Genomic DNA, 23,475 nt, shown 5'->3' with positions numbered 1-23,475 from the left:
TTACCCTTCAAGACCGGCACACAGTAATGCTGATATTACGGCTTGGCGGCAGTACTTCCCTGGACGAACTCTTTCACAAGGAGCTCTACTGCTACCAAATTAGATAAGACTGGTGGTAGTTCTGTTAATTACATTTGCTAAAGAATCTAAAGTGGCTTATCAACGTCGCTGCTTCCACCTCTGTAAAACAGCTGGCTGCAAATACTAGCAATTGCGCATTTATTGGCGCATGGTGACAGCTTCCATCCCGTGGGATGGTTTACTATAGGCCTATTACAGTCGCGTCGTCACGTCTACGATTTTATTGTACTTACATCCAAATTTGCTAAGTCACACCTGACTTTTATATCTCGATGCTACAATATACTCTAAATAACGAGCGATAAAACATGCAAGTTAATAATAAAAATATCAAGTCGAATGGGTTCAACCCAGCAATTGAATACATACGGCTATGGAGTACACACGAACGGGAAGTCCTCGTAGCACTCAGAGTGCTAGCCACGAAGCCACCGCGACCGTAGTCAAATATGCAGTATGCACTAGTCGTTGCCTAGCCTCATTGAGCATACAATTGCATTAGGTAGCATTACTCTGCACCAGATATGGCGCCGCAGGCGTCTATGAACTTGACCATCGTAAAGTCAGCGTGGTTAAAATTTGTTTTTATATTAATAAATTATCAGTTTCTTTCGAGTTCTTAGGCTTCCGCGTTTGTTCCTGATTGAAAATGGAACTATTTTTTTTTATTTGTCTGACAAAAACAAATATACGCGAATTAGAGCTGTTACACACATACTTAGTGATAGTGACTTTTAGTAACGCGTCTGCAGCGATTCAAACACGATACAGTCGCTAATCGTCGTAAAAGATCAAAACGCGATGCATGTTTTTAATAATTCAACACAAGCGACCGCATCGATGCAACCGCCTATAAACCGCAAGTGTCGCGATGCAATCGCGCTTTGACATACACGCGCTTGTATCGCTGCTAAAAGAAATCGCTCCTAGAGTCGTATTCCAGAACTGTACTCAATGCTCAAGTCAGAATTTGAGCAGACTTGAGTATGATTTCAAGCAGTGGAAATACGACCCTAATGACAAAGCCTTGAGTATGATTTTCAGTGCTCACTGCAATACTCAAGTCCTGACTTGAGTATTGAGTAGGGTTCTGGAATACGACCGGAAAAAAGGTCGGAAAAAAAGTAGTTAATCTATTTACAATATTTTCGCACAATTAAAATTGATTACGTTCGAGTATACGTACATCCTATTTATACTAGATTTAAATTAAGAACGTTTACTTTTATGTAATTGTTTTATTCAACGTCCTATTTAAGAGCCAGGCTCATGTCGGTGTAGCCTCCTCCACTACTTACGGACCATCGCCAGCTCCTTGAAATCTTTATAGCTGGTAATTTTGATATTCTTCTTTATTTGTTCACTTTACGCCATTCTTGGTCTTGTCTGTTTCTTGTTCCTTCTATTTTCCCTTCAATTATAATTATTATGAATATTTTTAGTAAGAGTACCTATATATTGGAAATGAAACTATTTTTCCGGATTTAAATCGCGTCTATTTGTTTTTTCAAACAAACTGACGTTTCGGGTCCTTTACAGGTCCCATGGTCACGGTTGACTGAAACAACAACAACTGACTTGAAAAAACAAATATATGCGATTTAAATCCGGAAAAATAGTTTCATTTCCTATGTGTAACAATCGCGAAAACCTAAGAACTCGATAAGTACCTATATAGACGTTAAAATACTATTTAAAGTGTAAAGAACGTTGACAATGAACATAAAGGTTGATAAAAGGATCTTTTAGTGTTTTGTTTAATACGCCGATTACACACCGACCACGCCGCCGGTGCCGGTCGTAAAACCATCAGACTCTGTACTCTCGTTTCTCCATTCGATATCCGGTCAAATAAGTAACACTTGAGCAAATTATAAGACGTATGATGCGAATGAAGCTCCATATTTGACATTGTCTTTTCATTTTGGTCGAGTGTTATTTATTTGACAGTATTTGTTTTGGACGGATGTCAGACGGATGATTAGACCTCCAGATACGGCAGCCTACGATTTTAGAATCGATGCACACCTCTAGTCTGTATTGTTAACAGTTACATTATAGTAACAAAGGTGACGGTAAACACACGAGCTATGTAAATTGCATGCCAAGGACACACGTTAGGTCGAATGTAGGTCCTTGAAGTTCTTTTTATAAGCGTTTATTATTGTATAAAGGCTGACTAGTTAGGTCTTGACTATTACATTCGTTTAGGAATTTGAAGTGGGCAGTTCTAGTATACGCGCAGCCACATTTTGCGTTCCTTAATTTGATGTTAATCCAAATAATATGATTGATATGTATATATAATAATTATTTATTGTTATTATTTATTTATTTTCAGACAACACAAATCCATATTTAACTTAGTAAGATACTTATAAACAATGTTCAAAATTTTTGAGGTTCCTAATGAGACATCCCTTCACTTTCTCAGCAACCATTTTCAGGATGCTGTTGCTACTATTACGAAGTTTGTTTAGAAGATAAACTATTTTCTGCCGTAATACGAATATATAAGAAATAATATAAGATGTCCAGTATTTTTCCTATGCTCTTGATTTTTAAAATATATACAAAAAAATTTGTGTATGAAAATACCTATATTTCGGGTTCTTTACTGGAGTTCTACCACGAAATACGATACTACGAAACTCATACGTACTACACATGTCAATATTACGATGAAAGTAATCTCAAAATTCGATACGATAGTTGTAATGTGACGTATTTAAGTAAGGCAACAAACACATATGTCAAATCACGATCTTCGATCGTTGCTTCCTATTTCGTGGTAGACCTCCAGGTCCATGGTCACGGCTGACTCATTCACGAATGACGCGTTTTAGATCCTAAAAAATAGCTCGATATTAATTGAAAACTGATAAACCACAACCCTGCTGGCCTCCAGATCCTGTCTACAGAATGTCATTGAATTTGATTATAATAGTTAATGTCTAAATGTCTGAAATAGGACCAAACTTCGTTTGTATCGAGCCCAAACGTTGGACCGTCCTCGCCAAAATTAGGTTTCCGTCAATACGAGTGGTGTGCGTCGAACACGCTCTTGGTTGGATTTCTATAAATATGGAAATGAGAGATGGTAGCCCAGTGGAATAGCGGCTGCTTCTCATTTGAGAGTTCGCCGGTTCTAATCCCTCTGGCATGTACCTACGACTTTAATTCCTACGTTACGAACATTTGTGATCGTTCAGTAACAATATCACTTAAAACTTTCAAGTTGGAGAAGGTTTGAGACTGCGTGCTCTCTTTGGAAAGTCTCATGCCCAGTAATGACACGTATTTTTTTTGTTGGTTGTCGATTATGTTAATGTTGATGGAAATGCGCTTGTACCCCGTACAACTTTGGATCAGATATTCAGCGGGTTTTCCGTGACCTAGTCTGTGTCCGTGACGAATGTTTTCTATGCAATCTTTCATTCGTAAATATAATGAAAAGATAAATCACAAAGATATTAAGGATTTATATCCAAAGTGCTTATTCTGGACGTATAAATTGACATTGTGAACACTTTAATTGAACTTAAACATCCATCCATTACCAGAAGACCCTTACTCTCTTAAAGACTTTATATATTCAACGGCGTTCACAAAGAAGGATTTAGTATCACAGGTCTTTACACACTGGTTCTTACGCTAGGTTGGTTTTCTTAGCTTTTTGATGAAAGCTGTGGAAGTTATTTTATTAGAGGAACGTTCCACGAAATTTTAAGAGAATTTCATTGGGAAGGTGTTTTATATTTGTTTTTACTTTGTAAGGGAATATAGAAATGGTTAAGCAGACTGTTAAGTTGAATTTTGCAATTTCGTGATATCGCTCAACTTTAAAACGCTAATTCCTTCCATTTTCCTTACGACTCTTGCGCCAATAATTCTGAGCCTTGTTTAGATCGCTAACCTGTCTATCAAAAGTGGCTTACATTCAACATAGCACTCATAACAAAAGCTCCCATTAATAATAAAAAAATAATGTGGGAATAATGTATTCTAAATCATCAACGTTAATGTTGATTACTCTAACTTACTGGACTATATTTAGTGTAAATAGTTCTGATATTCTATGAGACACTATCACCCTGTTAGTTTCCTTGGCAAAAATTAACTCATTGACTAAAATAGTTTTCTTTCTAGAGCTAGCAACGGTGTGGACACTGTGCTGAGCAATCATCATGATTGTTGATATATTCATAATTATAATATCGCGCACACACTCATAGCCCCGCACACTAGGGAAACCCTGTATCGCGGATCCCATGGACACACACATAGACAACCACAAATTACACCCAAACTCAAGAGAGAAATAAATGTAGGCCATACAAGTATTCACCCGGCACGGGAATCGAACCCTGGACCTCTGGACCAATGAAATGATCCTTACATGAAATGGAGTCGAACAGCACTAAAAAAAAATCTATTTTATAATTTTTTATGGGCAATTCGCGCCTGATCAAAAAATCTACTACGCCAAAATTGTTTTCACAAAAAAAGACTTAATGGCTACTCCTATACTTTAGGATTTCCCCATACTGTCCCATTAAAAAAAACTTTGTTTAAATGAATAACAATTAAAAATGTAGTAAATTAATATCGTTTAACATAACAACTTGGGACACTTTTAAGATGTTTTTCCACTGATGAGGTGAGATGAGACGAGAATTGAAATCTCTTTTTAAATTAATAGCTCTCGCGAGCTAGCGATTGATATTAATAGCCATCGCGAGCTGGCGCTGAGATTGTGGATGGTAAAATAAAAGTATTGAAATACCAATAGAGTAAATTACGTGGCAGTCCGGCATGGTAACCGTTCGGCCACGGAAGCAGAAAAATATATTATATTTAAATGGCGAAAATGTGAGGGGTACTGCCACTGCACCCGTCTCCCTGAGACATAAGTTGACAAGTCCCTCAGTAATGCTTACATTACTGCTTGGCGGCAGAAATGGTAAGGTGGCAGACATCCCTGGACGAACTCTTTTACAAGGAGCTTTACTGCTACAAAAAAAACCTTAATTTTGGGAAATAAAACTATTTTTCCGGATCTAAATCGCGTATATTTGTTTTTTCAAACAAACCAACGTTTCGGGCCCTTTACAGGTCCCATGGTCATGGTTGACTGAGGTGGTGCAAATAAACGCGATTTAAATCCGGAAAAATAGTTTCATTTCCTATGTGTAACAATCGCGAAAACCTAAGAACTCCATAAACTTAAATAATTTATGACTGTTGACACAGGTATTGTGTTATATTCTTTATTTAAGTGCTTATTGTTAACACATACCTACTGTTTATTGCTCGTTTTTATTATGTGCTCGTATTTGATTTATCTGAAACTATAGGCGGAAACCTGTAATTGGTTATATGTTTTTATTAAGTGTTGTTAAGCTGTTGCTTTTTTATGAATAAATAAACATTTGGCCTCATAAATCGATAGACTGCACACTTGTTACATGAGAAAACGCCATTTTGTTTCGCGCGAATTTTTTATATCGCTAGATGGCATTGACAATCTTTCGATACCATTGTGATTGGAAATAAATAATTATTATTATTGGTTCCTAAGTTGCGGTTTACATAATAATTCTCCAAATGGCCTACATTGTACCGTTCTTATCTCAAAGAGCATAGTGTTGAATTTCAATCAGCTTCATCTAAACTTCACAGTTTAACCCACAGACGCAAAGTTACCTGTTTATCGGTTTTCCGCAGAATATACTTTGGTTAGTGTGCCCATAAGCTCCATCAGCTAATTCCGGTCGCTTCCTTTCGCCATCATCCATACGTACAGCGGGTCCCTGTTTGGTCGATGTTCCTTTCGAGCTTTTCGTCATCTCTTATTATGCGCACATCCCGAAAATGGAATTCACTGCCTGCAACCGTGTTTCCAAGCACATATACAACCCGAGTATCTTTAAGATGTAACTGAATAGGCACCTTCTAGGCGAACTTGGTCCATTATAGACCCTATCTTTGGACGAGGTAGAGCTCAAGAGCAAATCAATTTACTTTAAATAAAAGTGTTCTTATCCCTATTCATGAATACTACAGTATAATAATAAATTTGAAGAATCCAAAAGACCTGAAATTAAAATATTACCTCGTTTTTATATTCAATAGTAACGTTTTCAAGTTCTTTGTTATAACAATCTGAAGCTGTCGGGTTCAGCTAAAGAAAATTAATCTTAGACGTCCCAGAAAATTCAATCGTTCTATTGATATGAAACAAAGGACACTCTATTCTGAAATTTTTCCTCGTCTATCCGTACAAGGATCGTCCTCGAAATTGCAGAGACCCAATTATGCGCGAGTGGCGACAAGTAGCGATAACGAGAGGTCAAAGGTAGGGTCGGATTATGCCAAAACCTTCGTAAGAGGACATAAAATCGACTGCATGACGGATTGTTCTAATATCAGTTTGCTGGAGTTAACAAAAACTACAAATACGAGTAGATAGAAAATTTTTTAGAAAAATTTAAAAAAAAACGGTAAATCTTGTTCTTCAACACTGCCGCTTGAACTATGAGTTAGTCATAGTTAAGGACATAATGTACCTATTATCATACAATGTATAAAATACTCGTATAATTATTACAACATATTACTAACATCAATAATGTAGCTGTTTTTAAAGCCATTTCTCTAGTCAGCTGCTGGTAGCTGTAAAGATACCTGGCTAAGCGAAGAAAAACTTTCATAGATATCTCGTTGATGGCGCTACGGCAAAAAAGTCCTTAAAAGCCGAAAACAAAGATCTGCAACAAGCACACAGAAAAATTCGTAAGATTTGTGAGTTCGTTCCGTAACTCAGTTGGGAGAGCGTCGGCCACGGTATGCTAAAGACGCTGATTGAAATCCAGTCTGATTAAAGGAATTTTTATTTTTGTACGATCTTTGTGTAACTATTGTTTTAAGGATCTGGATAAAAATATGTATACCTATACAATTAGAGAAAGGTAAAATAAAAATATTGAGGTGGATATGGTATTCTAGAAGTTTGTTATATTTTGTGACACATATGCTTTACATGTGACGTACATAACGGCTGTCTCCCACTGATATAGGTCAGATACTATGGACCACCAGCCGCTACGTACCTGACACGACATATAAGTTTTATAACACATGTATAGCATTTGAAATTTGTATAATATTCCGTAGAAAATTCATACATGTACAATTAGGCTCCCCCTCTGACGTCCAATCTAAACCTATAATTTAGCTCTCTAGGTTTCTAAACCTAAAAATGTACTTGTTAGCAATCAAACCATCTCGTGTAAAAGGGGTTTTAACCCACAAAAGGCGCTAAAACAAGATGTATAAGTTCGAACACGAACACACTAGAGCGCTGCAGCGAACAATGGAGGATCCTTTTAGACGCCATGTGCTGGCCTCTCGAATGTAACGCTTTTTTAGTTCCTTTGTGGCGTAAGTCAAAAGCGATATTAACCTTCCCTACGTCTACCCTATAAAACTGTTTTATTATAATCATTTCTTTTATATACACATTTAGGATATAAGACGTGTTACAGAAAAAAGGTTTTGCCGTAATTCTTCGAAGTTTCTAAGATATAGTAAACTGTAACCTTGTAGAGGGTTACAGAGAGATGTAATAGTAGATGAGTTTGAAGCTTTTTTAGTAGCAGTAGAGCTTCTTGTGGAAGTGTTCGTCCAGGGAAGTACTGCCACATTACCTATTTTTTGCAGCCAAGCAGCAATGTCAGCATTACTGTGTTCCGGTTTTGAAGGGTGCTGGTGAAATTACAGGCACATGGGACTTGTCAACTTATGTCTCAGGGTAACAGGCGCATTGGCAGTGCCACTCAGATCTTTGCGATTTAAAGCTCTGAGTGGCACTGCAACTGTTATGGACAGGCTTACTATCAATCTCACGACTTGTTCGTCCCGTCGCTTAATATTATAAAAACAAAGCTATTTTCGATCTCTCTCGAATGTACGTCGCTTTCTAAAGAGCCTATAAAGTCTAAAAACATAGTTCCATTCACTTTCGAGATAGTGTCACCTAAAGTTTCTTGCTAATAATTTTATACTGGCATTTTAGATGCCAATTACGCTAATTTTGCTGAACAATAAATCTGAAACTAAATAAGATATTAAAAAACCGATTAGATGGGGTCGTAGATCCTGTTTCGCTGATCCCATAAATGTTAATAACTCAATTTCGCTAAAATGTCGATTATGTTAGTTATGACAAGGAAGAACTGCTGTCTGACATTTTTGTCGTAATGAGTACGACATATAGTGCTTCTATTTTCTTAATGTCCCTCGGCAACCAGCGGATTTCCGAATGCACACGAACATTAATTTCCATGTCCATTAATTATTACCTTTATTATCTATAATAATTTGAATTCACAACTACGTACTTTATTGTTGTTTTATATTACCAAAGTATAAACTAAATAAAGTGTGCTTCTTTTATATAGAAGCATTGTACTTACCCAGCTTTCTAAAGCTCTTCTGGGCATAGGTCTCCCCCAAGCTACTATATGAATATAGCTTAATACTCAGCTTCTATATGAATATAGCTTAATAGATAAGTTTAACACGAGGTATGTCTGAAAATGTGAAGTGGTAAATCGAAAATTCAAAATCAGAACAATTTGCCTTAAAATGGGTACAACATCTACTCAGAGACGGTCAACTTATTAGCTGGAGATCTGATGTCAAATAATAAATAATCCTAGTTACCAAAATCACCTTATCTATTTCTGCTACCAAACAGTAATGTGAGTATTACTGCGTTCCGGTTTTGTACGTTAAGGGTGCTGGTAAAAGTACAGGCACATGGAACATGTCAACTTACGTCTCGCAGTGGCGGGCGCAGTAGCAGTGCTTTTCACACCTTTGCGATTTAAAGCTCTGAGTGGACTGCAACTGCTTTGGAAGAAATATCTCGCACAAAAGCCTGATTTTTTTTCGTAAAAGTTGTTTAATATTCTAAGTAATCGCCATTACTGAAATAGAACCCGAACTCTTTGTTACCCTTTGCACAACTCTCGCACGAAGATTTATTGTTGATTTTTATTCTAATTGGGTTAATTGCCTTATACATAGCAGGTTGTTCATAGCATTGCTTTTCTTTCTTTCACTGGCAGGCATTTCTTTACTGTTTTTCCTTATAGCAGTGACCGAACGTGTCAATTCCACTTCCTCCGTTCCGACACGTTTTGGTTCATGCAATGCAAACATAATAGTTTTACTAATGGCTAAAATTTTTGTGGTCTGTGGCAAAAATGTATACTACACTCAACACTTACAACCTAATTATCTTATTTTAACTTTATATTAAGTTTGTTCTTTTCTCTTTGTATATACCTATAATGTATATAGGGTGTCACACGGCTTTGCCCCTCGGAGGGAAAGTACCTTAAACACCGTAGATAGAAAATTTTACTAAAAGAAGACTTCAGTTTGATTTTAAAAAAAAATCGATCTGCATTCAAACATTTTTAATTAATTGTCTACCTGAACCGGGAATCGAACGCGCCAAATGTGAAAAAAAACACCTATAATTTTATTATACTGATCGAAAGCCTCAATCATAAGGATTGTTTTCTTCTAAATAACATTTTACAAATTTTACAAATAGCATTTTAAATAAAGGGAAGACCATGAAATTTGACATTTAATTTGAAATATTGTTCAGAAAAATGTATAGTATTTTCTTTGACTTTACTGCGCTCATAACAACTGACATTATCATTTTGGTCAAGCGTCTGTCTTTTTAAGTTATGTAGTCTCAACTACATAACTTAAAAAGACATTCCGTATGAAAATAGATACATGAATTGTACTACGTTTCCGCTGTCTTTCATAGTTCATGGATCTAATTTCTGAAACGCTTTCAGCGCTTCAGCGATTTCCCTCAAGCTCGTGTGGGGCCGCTGACTCGGCGAGAGGAAATTGATGTAACGGATAAGTGTTTTATAGCTCACCTCTATAGTTTCCTATCGATACGAGCTGGGACTATGAATAAAATGTAGAAAGATATATCGATTTTTAAATTATGTCCACAATTATCGAACGGGCTTACAACAGGGCAACCTAGTAATCGCGAAGAGTTGATATAGTTATTGAAAAATCAAAAGTTTAAAGCGCCATTTTGAACGAAAATGAAATATTGGTTTTTTATGATCAAATTTCATATCGGTCTGAGCATTTTTTAGCATTTTATTAATCCAAAAATTCGCCAATATCGCGTAGTGAATCATGCTTTGTCATTTTGGTTTATTCTATTTTCATCGGATATTTTTCTCTTGTCTCCCAAATACGTCTTCAAAAGAAAATTGAAAAGACATCAGATCAGTGTTTTGTACATTATTTTTATTATTTACGGAATTCTCAGATTCAATGAGATCAACCAACTTCTCGAATTATGATAAAAAAATAAATCAACAACATTAATAATTTAAAATAAATATGCATATGCGCACCTCACTCACCCTCGCGTTCCAAAGGTTACTTGCACACTTGTGTTGCACACAGTCTTGCGGATGCTATCGCTGCAGTGTAGTCAGGTACCTGAGTTCCTAGCATTTAGTTAGTGGTTATTTATCATTATTAACCAAGATACGATGATATTATAAATATCGATACGAATATGAGTAGTAATACGAATTTAAGTTTTCATAGTTTTAAGACATAACCGAAAATCCCGAAATACCCAGGGTTCGCTAAAAAGCGTAATATATTATGTGGATGTACCTTATTACATATGTATGCACAACTGACTTTAAAATTTTATGTTGACTCGATATCGAGCTGCGTTTCTTTTTTGAGGGTACCCAGTCTTCGCCACTGATTTGTGATATGTGACTTTTTAATACTGACAAAGATTTCTCGTAAAACAGTACAAAACCATAACTCCGGACACTGCAAAGCCTGAAGATTGATTACAAGTTGGTATGTTTACTTATACATATATACCTATACTTACACCAAAACCCTTCTCACTCCACCTTTGCACCTTCATCACTTATTGATTGCCCTGGAGAATTTTGTTGGAAGTAGGTTAATTTTTCTTTTTAAACGATAAGCTGAAACTCTTGTACATTGTTACCAAATTATAAATGCTGGTGGGAAAATTCGACAAGTCGTCTCCATCAAATACTTTGGTAAATGTATTCTGAAGGCGTACCATTTTCTCTATGCTTTCTATGTTTTCATGGAAAATTTTCTGGACACGGTTCTCCTTTATAAAGATATTTAAGGCCATATGCTGGCTTAAAGAATTCGCCACATATTTTATTATGATACCAAGTGTCGTCGAGCGCCTGTAGTTAAGCGACACGCCTGTCTATAGCAGTTGCAGTGCCACTTAGTGCTTTAAATCGCAAAGACACTGAGACATAAGTTGACAAGTCCCATATGCCTGTAACATCTCCAACATCATCATCCCTTAAAAATTGGAACACAGTAATGCTTACATTTAATGCTTCACGGCAGAAATAGGTAAAGTCGCAGACTTCCCAGGACGGAGTCTTTCACAAGGAACTCTATGGACATTTGTCAAGAAAATTCAATTCCCTCCCAGAACCATCTAAATGGCAGAGAAGTGTTACTCTCATCTTCATTATCTAGATTACGATAATCCTCCTTTTTTCAGGGGGAAAAGTATTGATGACTCTCGCAATAATATCACACATCACCACGAACTTTCCATCAGTGTAAAGGCAGTAGTTGCACCGTCTTTACACGTAAGTTTGTGTTCCAGTCCACAAGCGACTAAGTTCACGAAAGCGTTAAGGTGTACCCCAGGTGTCCCGACCCACTTGGCTAATATTATTAAAAATTTATCTCTGGCTGTCTTCGTGTCATGAGTTGTCTATTCTGATACCTTAGTAGCTGTTACTTTAGCGTAATAACTGCATGTTTTTTGTAACAGTTTTATTGAATTCGGAAAAACAAAAAATTTATTACGCAAATATGATGCATTAAAAGTATTATTCAGACATGGGTAGAATATTAGCTATTTATGTACCAAGTAACTCTTTTGTATGTCATATCTAAACAGCAGTAGTAGTGATATGCTACGAACTCTTTCGTCCAGGGAAGTACTATCACCATACCAATTTCTACTGCTATGCAGTCATGCAGGCACAGTGGCAATGCCCTTCGGAACTTTGCGATTAAAGCTTTTAAATGGTACTGCAATTGTTATGGGCGCGTCGTTTACCACCAAGCGCATAACACGTTCGCCCTGTCGTTACATATCACAAAATAATACTAGTATATAGTACTTCTTCTTAGTCGTTTTCTTCATTGCTAAAGGTCGTGTCCCTGAAAGGTTTTCAAGACTTTATGGACGATTTTCTTCCGTCTGGTTCTATATTCGACCTTTCTCAGGGTAGTTGTCGTAGGGAGGCCAGTGAGGACGGCCACTTGGTCACTCCATCCGCTAGGTGGTCGAGCTACAATCGCGGAGTCTCCTTCCCTCCACCTTACCCACCACAACCAGTTTGTCAAGGTTGTCTGGTTGTCGACGAGCAATATGATCAGATCTAGTACCTAATACGAGTTACATAAAATAACATCTAGTACTAGTTACATAAAGTAACATTGCCTACTACATCCCTATTTCGCAGGTATAAAGAATCATGTACCGCGAAGGTGTTTATAGACATTTGAGGTTCGGTGAAATATTACGTTCCATTTTATTAGCAAAAAATTTATAAGCCTATGAGGTGGTTTTATGAACATCCGGCACATTTTGGTAAGACGACCAAGTCGAATAGGTTGTTACGTTCCACGTTAATGATTCACAGTTGTGTATTAGGTAAATTAGTTGAGTTGCACGAATAATTTGTAATTACATAATATGTTATAACATAACCAACCTAGGGTGGCTTACATTTGTTAATGTAAGCCACCCTAGGTCATGTTTAACTGGTGGATGACTGTACCATCTCAGTCAGCCGTGACCATAGGATCTATAAAGAGCCTAGTTGTACAGTGACACAACAAAACTTAGGCAAACAGACTATGACGTATGCAACAGTATACCCAATTCCAACTTATACAAGGTGCATAATTTTTAATTTTAATTTTAATTTTAATTTTCAATTTATTAGACGAACACAACAGTCGACATTCAAAACAGATTAACACATTAATTTGTTTAAAACTAGATATTATTATTATTATTGTTAAATTATTATACTGTTAATATATTTACTTAAATTTCTGAAATCTCAGAATTGTTCAAAATAAAGCCAAAATTTCAGAACAATATAGTTCTATTTTTAATTACAATTACAAAAGTTTCGCACTCTACCATAATAAAATTCACTCATTACACATCAAAAACATCACAAAATAGTATACAATAATTCCGTAATTTCAGAGGGAGGTATTATCCTCTCTATATATATTAGTTCCTTGAAGGTCAGGTAAATACATATACTTATTTATTACGTTAAAAAACTAAATCTGTAGGCTTAGTTGGTAAAGGCGGCAGCCCCGGTTTGGCAAACAAACGCTGGTTTAAGAATTTTTCTTTGGTTTGTTCGACCTTTGTGTAATAACAAACTCGTATTTTCACGAAAAACACGTGAATATCATGACAGTAAAAAATCAAAACATTCAATAAAAATTCAAATAAATATTAAAAAACTTTTATCACCAAAATGGCAGACCGATCGCATTTCTAAATCATTTGACAATTAAGATTAAACATTTTCCAACCCTAACACGTTATATAAAGCTAATCATTTGCGAATTAAGGCTGTGAGCTGGCTTTGATGCAGGTGCGGTGGGGATATGGAATCCTGGATTTAGTCATAGCTTACTGGCGGGTTCGAATGGTACAAAACGATAGCGAGCAGTTAAAAAACTCAGACATACCTACAACATATTGTACCTCCGGTAAAACTCAGACTTAACTGCAAAAAAATGTGATCCCAATCCATTTTTGAAATGCAATTTATACAGAGCCGCATTATTCATTCCTTAATTTTTCTATAGAGGGCATAATGCGTATTAAAATACATTTTCTGTAAATTTTACAAATGTAAGTTAAGCCACTGTTTCTCCGAAGGTGTCACACCTGATGACACTCTTTTATTTAATTAATTTAGAGATATCAAGTTCTTAGGTTTTCACGATTGTTACACATAGGAAATGAAACTATTTTTCCGGATTAAAAATCGCGTATATTTGTTTTTTCAAACAAACCGACGTTTCGGGCCCTTTACAGGTCCCATGGTCACGGTTGACTCATTTAGAGATGATTGGTGAATGAATTAAATCAATCAAGGTTTTCGCGATTGTTACTTATAGAAAATGAAACTATTTTTTCGATCGTCTTTTATGTTTGTTTTTTCAGATTGATATCTTTACCATGGTCAGAAATAGTAAAGATATCGTCCAGGGAAGTATTGTCATCTTACCTATTTCTGCCGCCAAAGACTAATGTAAGCATTACTGCATTCCGGTTTTGAAGGTACTGATGAAATTATAGACACTTGGGATTTGTCAATGTCCCTCAGATCTTTGCTATTTGAAGCTCTAAGTGACACTGCAACTGCTATGGACGGGCGAGGCGCTCGACTTGTTCGTCCCGTCACTTGATATCATAAAAAATACCATTGCAGTCAGCTGAGACGTAGGCCCGAAACGTAGGTTTGTTTGAAAAAACACTTAGATATTAAAGCCTACATAGATACAAAAGGTCCTATTTTGTATACTATAGTTTTCGAGCGAAATATACTGCGTGAGCGAAGTAATAGTGTATCATGTTCAAAATTTCTTATCATAATATTGTTCCTTTTTTGCATTAGTGAAGTCTACTAAGTTCTAAAGAGAACTTCACGCAAGTCGCATTTTCATTTTCACTTATGATTTAAACCAAGTTAATGTATGGACGCAGGTTTTAATAGATAAGATTTACGACCGTTCATCTGGTCAAAGGTTCAATGCGACGCGGTAATTTGTCGCGACAGGGGGTCGTAGGGGATCCAGCAGGCGTAGTCTGGGGGGTATACTACGCCCGTCCCATGCAAACGTAAAAAATATTTCATTTTTACTGCTCTGCGTTGTAGCATTAATATCGCCCTTTATAGATTGTCGTTTTTGAATTGCATAAATAGAAGAACCATAGAATTTTCACTGCTATTAGAGCAAATTTATCATAGTGGTTTTAACCCTCCATTTCCAGTTGCTAACTGTTAAAGAACACCTGTATTTAGAGAAATAACATGCCATTAACCAAACCCTACACTACGGAGCTTTTCTACCAACAACGATATTTGGTTTCTAAGAAATGGAACGCGCTGAAAATAGTGCTGAATAACGGTTTAGTGAAGTGGATTAATTGATTAGTTTTTTTTAAGAGATTGTACATAGCGGATTCTAGTCTAGCCTATGTTATTTCAATTTGGCTATGCATTAAACTAGAAAGCAGCCCTATCGGTCGATACTCTGCCGTGACTGGGCGCCGTAAAAACATACCCCGTAAAAAAAGTCCGTAGGAAAAAACAAAACATTAAATTATACCGTAATAAGCCCAAAGTTCGGGTGATCGACCCCTAGTAATAGGAGATTTGTTTCCTTCATTTTCCACGTGGGAAATTCGCGGAAAATCCCCATTTGCTCCCAAATATACGTGAAAATTAGCAGGTAAGCGTTAATTTGTTGTTTATTGCTGACCCGGTTTCTAATTTTTTTTTTTAATAAAGCTTCTAAGCTTATTCCAAGGCCGAAAGAAATATACATTAAAAGACCTGTTTTTAAGTAACATTTATCATCAAATGTTTGTGTATAATTTATTTGAAAGACACATGCACATATCTATTGTCAAAGACCTTGACTGTTTAAAAAATCTTGAATCACATTTTCATAGGTTTTTAAATGGAATCCTGTTAATAGAAATATGAAGATACTTATTTAAAAATTTAAATTTAAAATATTAAATTCATTCATGTCTAATTTGAAGATTTTACATTCTAATCAAAAATGGAATCTCGCAGATATCGAAAAAAGTAAAAAAGTGCGAACGTCTCTATTCAGAATTATTGAAAAAGTTTCATTCATTCATAGCTTTTTTGGATTCCATTCGTTCCTTCTTTTCATAAAGGAATGTTTTATTCCAAATCCGTATTTGAATTTGAAAGGATTTAATGATTTTACGGATATTGTATAAAATAATTAAAGAGAAATCCTTGCAATGATTTGATCCCTGTTTCGTTTCGTTGATGAATTTGATTTTAATCTTGATCCAAATTACTTTCGTTAAGTCAAACAGAGTTAATCAGAGTGAGTGGAATTTCACCGGTTGACTTGGCATGACAGTGAAATGTTAATCTGAATTTTCTTTGAAACATCCAAATAAAATAAAACGAACGAATATTTTATTTCTTTACTGAGTATTTGATGAGATTACATACTTACTGTAAAACAAAGACAAATTGACAGTACCTCAACGAGATTGCAAAAAAACTGTGCAAGGTTACTGTCTAAAGTTAAAATATGAACTGGCCATTGCCTATATCCGAAATGATAAAGACACCTTTTGAATACAAAATCCGTTCGACAACGTTGACGGATATTTTGACGTTATGCGTTCTATTTTTTAAACTCATTATTTTATGATACTTAATTATATTTAATGTATCTATTAATAAAATTTATTATTTCATGCAAAAACATAATTATTATTAAATTATTGCATTAATATTTTATTTGTGTGCGTGAATCGTTTGAATTTAGTTATGTAATTCAGTTTGTTAATAAAATTAATGTCTTAGCCTAATGAGATGTTTTGTATTTTTAACCGACTTTAAAAAAAGAAGGTTCTCAATTCGACTGCTTTTTTGTATGTGTGTTACGCAATTACTCCAACATTTGTAATCGATTTCGATGATGCTTTTTTATTGGAAAGAGGATACCTCAGTACTAAGCCCATTCAAAAAGTTGAAGAAAATATTCCACCTCTAAGGGTGGCAAATTAGGGGATGGATCCGGTTGGTGGGTGAACCACTATCCGTTAACCGATTTCAATAAAACTTGGCAAAGTAGATGTGGAACTACAAACTTTTAAGGTGTGTTGTTTTTTTTAAGCTACATCCTAAATGTTACACGCTCGTGACATGGTAAATTTATCTTTGTTTCTTAATGGATTATCTACTTAAAAATAGTTTTCGAAGTCGTACAGTTAATAAAAGTACTTCAGCACTTAAGGCCGTGTCTACACACAAGAGACCAGGTGATGGAACCCTTATCAATCAAAAGAGCCGAGGGAATCGAATTTCATTCCCGCCGACCCATGGAAGACATATTAATTTGAGTTCCGAAGATCCGTTAACCGCTCCGTGGACATTCTTTTTTTTTCAAATTAGGCTCATTGAAAGCCGTTTATTTAGTTTAAAAATTTCACAACCTACGCAAAAATAAGAAAATGTGTGTTATTGATACAAAGAACTTTTTGACAAAAAAATCGAAATTATTGATAAAAAAAAAATCTTCAAAAATAAAGATTGAAAAAACCAGCATTTTATATAGAAGCTAGTTAATTATATTTAATAGAGTTTAAAAGTGACAAATGGTGGATAGGTTTCCTTGCTGTAGGCGGCATGTTGTCCGTGTTGAATTTTTAAGTTTGACCTAGAATAAATTTATATGGTTATTTAGATAATTTATCTTTGCACGCCTTTGCGATAAAATATTTCTCTAAATAACTCCCTTTTTGGATAATCAAGGTATGCCATTACGTTCATAATACCATAATCTCGGCGTTTTAATAATTAAAAGAGGGTGAAATTATTCGCTCCACAGCGCTTTGTTTTCTAAGTTGGATTATGGAGTTCTCTTTGTCTTTCCACGTACTTAATACCTAGAGAAAATTAGTCTTTAAAATTTATTCTATTATTTCTTTTAGTTTTAGTTTTAGTTATCTATTAGTTTACAATTACTGCAAATGAGATGTATCGACACACGTAACCTTTTTTTAATATTTGTTACAGGCTTAATGATATGTTCAACTTACTTAGAACTTCATTCGCTCAAAATGATAGACCAAAATAAGAACAATACCGATATGTGAACAGGCTGTGTAGTTAGAACCTTTGTCTGTCCAAATAAATGAATAAAAGAATTTAAATAATCGAAATAATGGCGCGAATGCTTAGAAAACAAAAAATGTTTCGTACTTCGAACGTCATTTTACGGTCACAGGCGACTAATGAAGTGCCGAGAGACACTGTCTGTCTTTTCTCTCTTTCTATCTTTTACATGATTGTATAGTCTATTTCTGTCTAGCGTACTGTATGCAAATAGAGATTATGCTTTATAGAGCTTGCTCCATCCGCGTAATGAAGTGCGTTTTGGAAGACTCCTTTGTTTCAACGAACGTCTTATGTTTTTTTCTTTGGTGATGAATTGCTTCTTTGGTGGTGTTTAAGGTTATGATGGATATTGTGAAATTTTGGTAAAGACTTCTGAGGATTTTCTTTATTAAAAATAAAGATTCATTGTTTTGCGCCGAAAGCGAAGCTTGCTTCACTTGATCCTTGGAGCTAATAATGCAGAATCCTGTAGAATGCCATACAAAACACAGATTAATGTTCTGCTTCTATTTCATGATTTCTTTGCTCTTCAACAGAATTTTCCAAATATATGTTGGATGTGTGACGTCCCGACTTATCCCTCTCCCGACAAATTTCAACTAACTAGCATCAGGCAAGTTTTTACAACTTACCACATCACATTTTGAGGTTTAATTCACGTCAATTACCTTCTTTAAGTGAGTTGCATCTCTGTAATTATAAAAAGGTACACATAACATACGACTATTAGTGGAAAATGTTCTCTTTTCAAAACTGGTTGAGATTATATTTATTGGTTACGACGAAAATGTTCGTCATTTAGCGAGGAGAGTTAGAGTAAAATTTTCACTATTCATTATTCCCTAATAATTCAATTCGTTTACACATTTAATTTCCTATTCGAATTTCTTTCTTCTTTGAAACTAAGTAAAATCTATCCTCCCAACCACAATCCAAATACGTAGGTATAATCTGTAGTAATGCAACTAAATAGTGAAGTAAGTGAAACCACATTCAACATTCGCGGCACGCGCAGACTTTGCAACTCGGCAGACTGAGGTTAAGTGATGGCTTAAGTTACATCAAGTTACGCCGAGGTGCTCAAGCTGAAGACAAACTTATGATGAACGACGCTTGATATCTTTCTTCGGCTTAGGTGTCGTTGATTATAATAGAGGCTGAAATAACGATTTAAAAAAAATTTTCTACACACATATCATAAATTCTCTATAATGTGTTCAAAAACCGCAAATTATGACCAGCATAAAGGTAAACTGTTTTGTTAGAACAAATTTTTTATCTGTGAAAATATTATAATTGCCTCAATAATAACATCGAATTCGGTGCTATTACTACATTCAAATTTCGAACATCTCTGAAAAACAAAACAATTTGACTTAACCTCAATTTTAATATCAGTCGAGATGAAGTTTTATTCGAAATGAAATGTCAATAGCAAACAATTTTGACAATTTCACACATTACTTGATATCGAACGATTGATAGTTGGGGCCGATTCTAGTTTGTCTATGAATTAAAAATAAAAACTACGGTTGTGTGTCATGCGTGAGAAAAGTTTTTATTTGCCGCCATTTCGCCAGTCGTGACATGCGAAGCCTGAACACATCGCAGAGAGCTTATAATATGTGTGTAGATAAAGCAGTGTATGTTACTGTATATAATTAATTAGGCATTAAAACACTCTTATCGTATTTTAATGCCTTTCATTATGTAACAGTCACATAATATATAATACACTACTATATGATTGCGTCATACGCAATTTTAAAATACAATAATAAAGTCTCTTATCTTTGACTGTGACCTTGACTAAATGGTTCGATTTTTGAAAATTCGTCAAGTCGAGAGTATCTTATTTGAAGCAAAAGTATTGCAACCCACATTTTTTCTACAATATTACTTTAAATGTCACTTAATTATGTTATATTTGGATATTTTCATTTACAAAAATAATAATAATTGAATTTTTTTATACATGAAAGTTGTATCTAAATATATAATTTTATTATTTCATAATTTTTTGACGTGTAACTGGCAAGTTCCAAGAGTATAGAACATAGTCGGACCCCCGTGAGTGTTTTGGTAACAAATACCGTCAAAACTAATTATTACATTATACAATTTAAGTAACTGGCTGTAAAATAGTCTGCAATACTAATTAGCGACCATGACGGCCTATGGCCTAAACCTTCGTTAGAGGAGACCTCCGTCGATTAGCCCACTGACGATTGGAACGTATAATTGATGCTTGTTGATGTTGGTTATTAAATGTTATGAAATAATGTGTTGCATTCATTGTTGCAGAATGGAGGAGACGGTGCGGTCTCTGCTGCAGTATAAAAGCCGTGTCGAAACTTTGAAGCAGGAGAAGGCCTCGCTCTCCTCAGCCCTGGAGGTTAGTCCCTTTATTTTCCTTTCTTTATTAAATAAACAAATATATTACTTCGTTTTGTAGTTCACTTTCGTAAGTTAAAATTGAGTAACTTCAAATTTTGGCTCAAAACGCGAGCAAACATCGCGTGGCAAGCAAAAAGCTTATATACTCCCTTGGAGCTTACAATTTCATGTGGCTGCTTAATTTCATTAATTTACTGAAGTAAACAAACAAAACTAAAATTAAAACTATCTGTTATCAAAATGCGCGATACTTACGTACGGCTACAGCGCGTCTGCGGCGCGTGTACTAGCAGATGACGCGCGTTTACGGCGCGTAAACGCACGTGTCGTCGACACATGTAAAATACGCCGTGTTCTTAATTCTTTTTAAATATGGAATTGTATTTTCGGATTTTTAGGACTGTATAAACATTTCAAATTTCATGCATATCATTTGAGGAACAACCGAGAAATTCCGTTCGAAAATTGCTCCATTTGAGTGGATACCAAGAATACTTCGTTTGCTTGCTAGCTGGACTTCAATAATGTTTAGTGCTTATACGCACACAGAGATATATTTTAAAGACTTACATAGATTTAAATAATAGTACATTGTGTATTATGATGATGGTAAATAGGAAATTATTCACGAAGGCTATTAGAAGTCTGAAGCCAAAAGCTGAGGGCTGTAATAATCCGAGTTTTGTATTTTTTTTCTACCGTCCGTGATACTTACAATGTTTTTCATCACATTTGTGAGGAAATAAATACAATATAAATATGGCTCACAACGCAACAATTATGGATTTGCAAATGGCGCGTTTTTGTTTTTTTTTTTAATTTTTCCATGGTCAATACAATTCGAACTAAAAGTTGTAAAAACTAAACACGGATACAGTCATGATGGATTGTAAAAGAACATAAGCTAAATTTTTATACAGAAAATAATTAAAATCAATTGTAAGAAATTCTTAATAATAAGTACCTATTTATGTAGTATGTGGAAATGCAGTTTCTGTTTAGATAACATTTTAAGCTAATCTTTAATTTTGAACTTAAATAACTTCCTTGCTTGAACTTGAACCTGACCTATATAAGGAAATATGTCGTGCTACAAATTTATTAAAAAATCTCCTTACCGACAATGGCTGTAGCGGAAATAAAAAAGGCCCGGAGGTTTTATTTGGGGCATTGTAGTCAAGTTAGCGACCGTGCAATCATGTACTATTTACGATCAAGTGTGATGAAAATATAGTATTTTCATCACAATGAAGTGACAACCACATTGTATTGTTATTAAACGTTACATTACAAAAACAGACGTACCATGACAACTCATTTAACTCACTTTATATAAAACTTTGTCCAGTGTTCCGGTAACGTGATAGTGATGCATCAAATATCTGAAGCCATATGCCGCCCTCCTTGTCAAAAATAATGCATTTGCGTTTTGGTAATTTTCGAGACATGAAGTTTTTTTTTTATTAAAAAATTCCAATTACACTGAGTTTGCATAACAATAAAACTGAAACTGAATAAGATATAAAAAACCGCTTACGGGGGGTTATTATATTATATATCCCGTTTCGCTGATTCCAGATAATGTGTTAATTACTCAATTTCGCTAAAAATGTCGATTACGTTAGTATACAAAGAGTGCAGTATGGCAGTTGTGTACTTATGAAGTTTTCTGTAATAAGTTTTTTTCACCTCACTAGCTCGGAAAGGCTTTCCTTCTCATTAGAAATCTAGAAAAGGTTTTTGAAATTCGAACTTGAAGATCGACTGTGGTGCACCTAACTTTTTCTTTTAATGAAAAAATTACAATGACACGTTCAACTACGCGATTTGTCGTACATTATTTATGTATAATACAAATTCGTTGGTACATTTCATTCTTGTTATTGTTGACATTAAATAGACAACATTAACTAATATTGTTTAATTATTTTAATTCGCCGAAGAACTAAACTGTTTTTTCTTTCATCTACCATTTTCCTCGCTGTAGTGAGGTGAAAAGTTGTGTGTTTCGCTCGGCGGCAAAGTTGTTTTACGTCTCGTGTCTTGAAACTCTCGCTACACTCAGGAATCTATTTTTTCAATCTTAGACTTCGCTTGCACTTTGCAGCCTTGCATAACAAATAACTATTATGTCAAAGGTAAACAAATTACACTTGAAATTAAATGTGGGTGTTTAAACGAAAAGCGCTTTAAAAAAAATCTGCTTTTTAAAATAAGCGCATAAGCACGCTTTTCATTTTAAGCGTAAGCGTTGGTCACTGGTCAGTTCAATAAGTATTCAACAATTTCATTTTTTACAACGTGCCTAAGTTTCAAGTAGCGCCAACTATGTTACCTAAACAAATTAATTCAACATAACGTTGCGAGATTTTTTAAACATAAAGTCTATGTATGCGCTTAAACGTTTTTCTTTAGTAACGTTTACGACTTTTTAAGCGTCAAACTAAAAAGCGTATGTGAAAAGCGCTTTTACAAGCACGCTTTTTAAACGTACGTTTAACGTTAAAAAAATAAACAGTTTTTTCCATTCCAACGGTTAACAACTACTAAAGTTATACAACTTATGTTTTTCATCGTTTAATATAATAATGTTATGTCATAAATAAAAATATAACTCGTTTTTTTACAAAATAACTTACATAACTTAAAACCTTTAGTGGTCTACTCTTGCGTGTCGCTATCAACACAACGTTGCAAGTTTTTTTTAGCATAAAAATCTATGCGCTTAAACGTTTTCGTTTTTTTTAGCTTCAAACTAAAAAGCGTGTAAGGGAAAAAGCGTTTTAAAAAAGGACGCTTTTTTCAAAAAGCATAACATTTAAACGTTTAAAAAAATAACAGTTTTTCCCATCTCTACTTTAAAATCAATCATATTAAATGTTACCTTAAAATCGTCACA

At 34.9% G+C, this 23,475-nt stretch overlaps 1 protein-coding gene across 1 annotated transcript in view; it reads left to right on the top strand.

The window, feature by feature from the left end:
- Positions 1-23,475, top strand: part of LOC113237266 — a 322,888-nt gene that overhangs the window by 256,389 nt on the left and 43,024 nt on the right. Inside the window, exon 3 of the mRNA XM_026473656.1 lies at positions 20,484-20,574. Coding sequence (XP_026329441.1) covers positions 20,484-20,574 — 91 coding nt within the window. The remainder of the gene's footprint in view (positions 1-20,483; positions 20,575-23,475) is intronic.

Source organism: Hyposmocoma kahamanoa, unplaced genomic scaffold (assembly GCF_003589595.1).
Source record: "Hyposmocoma kahamanoa isolate Upper Pololo Valley unplaced genomic scaffold, ASM358959v1 93, whole genome shotgun sequence".
Taxonomy (NCBI): Eukaryota; Metazoa; Arthropoda; class Insecta; order Lepidoptera; family Cosmopterigidae; genus Hyposmocoma; species Hyposmocoma kahamanoa.
This window is presented reverse-complemented; position numbering and strand designations above follow the sequence as displayed.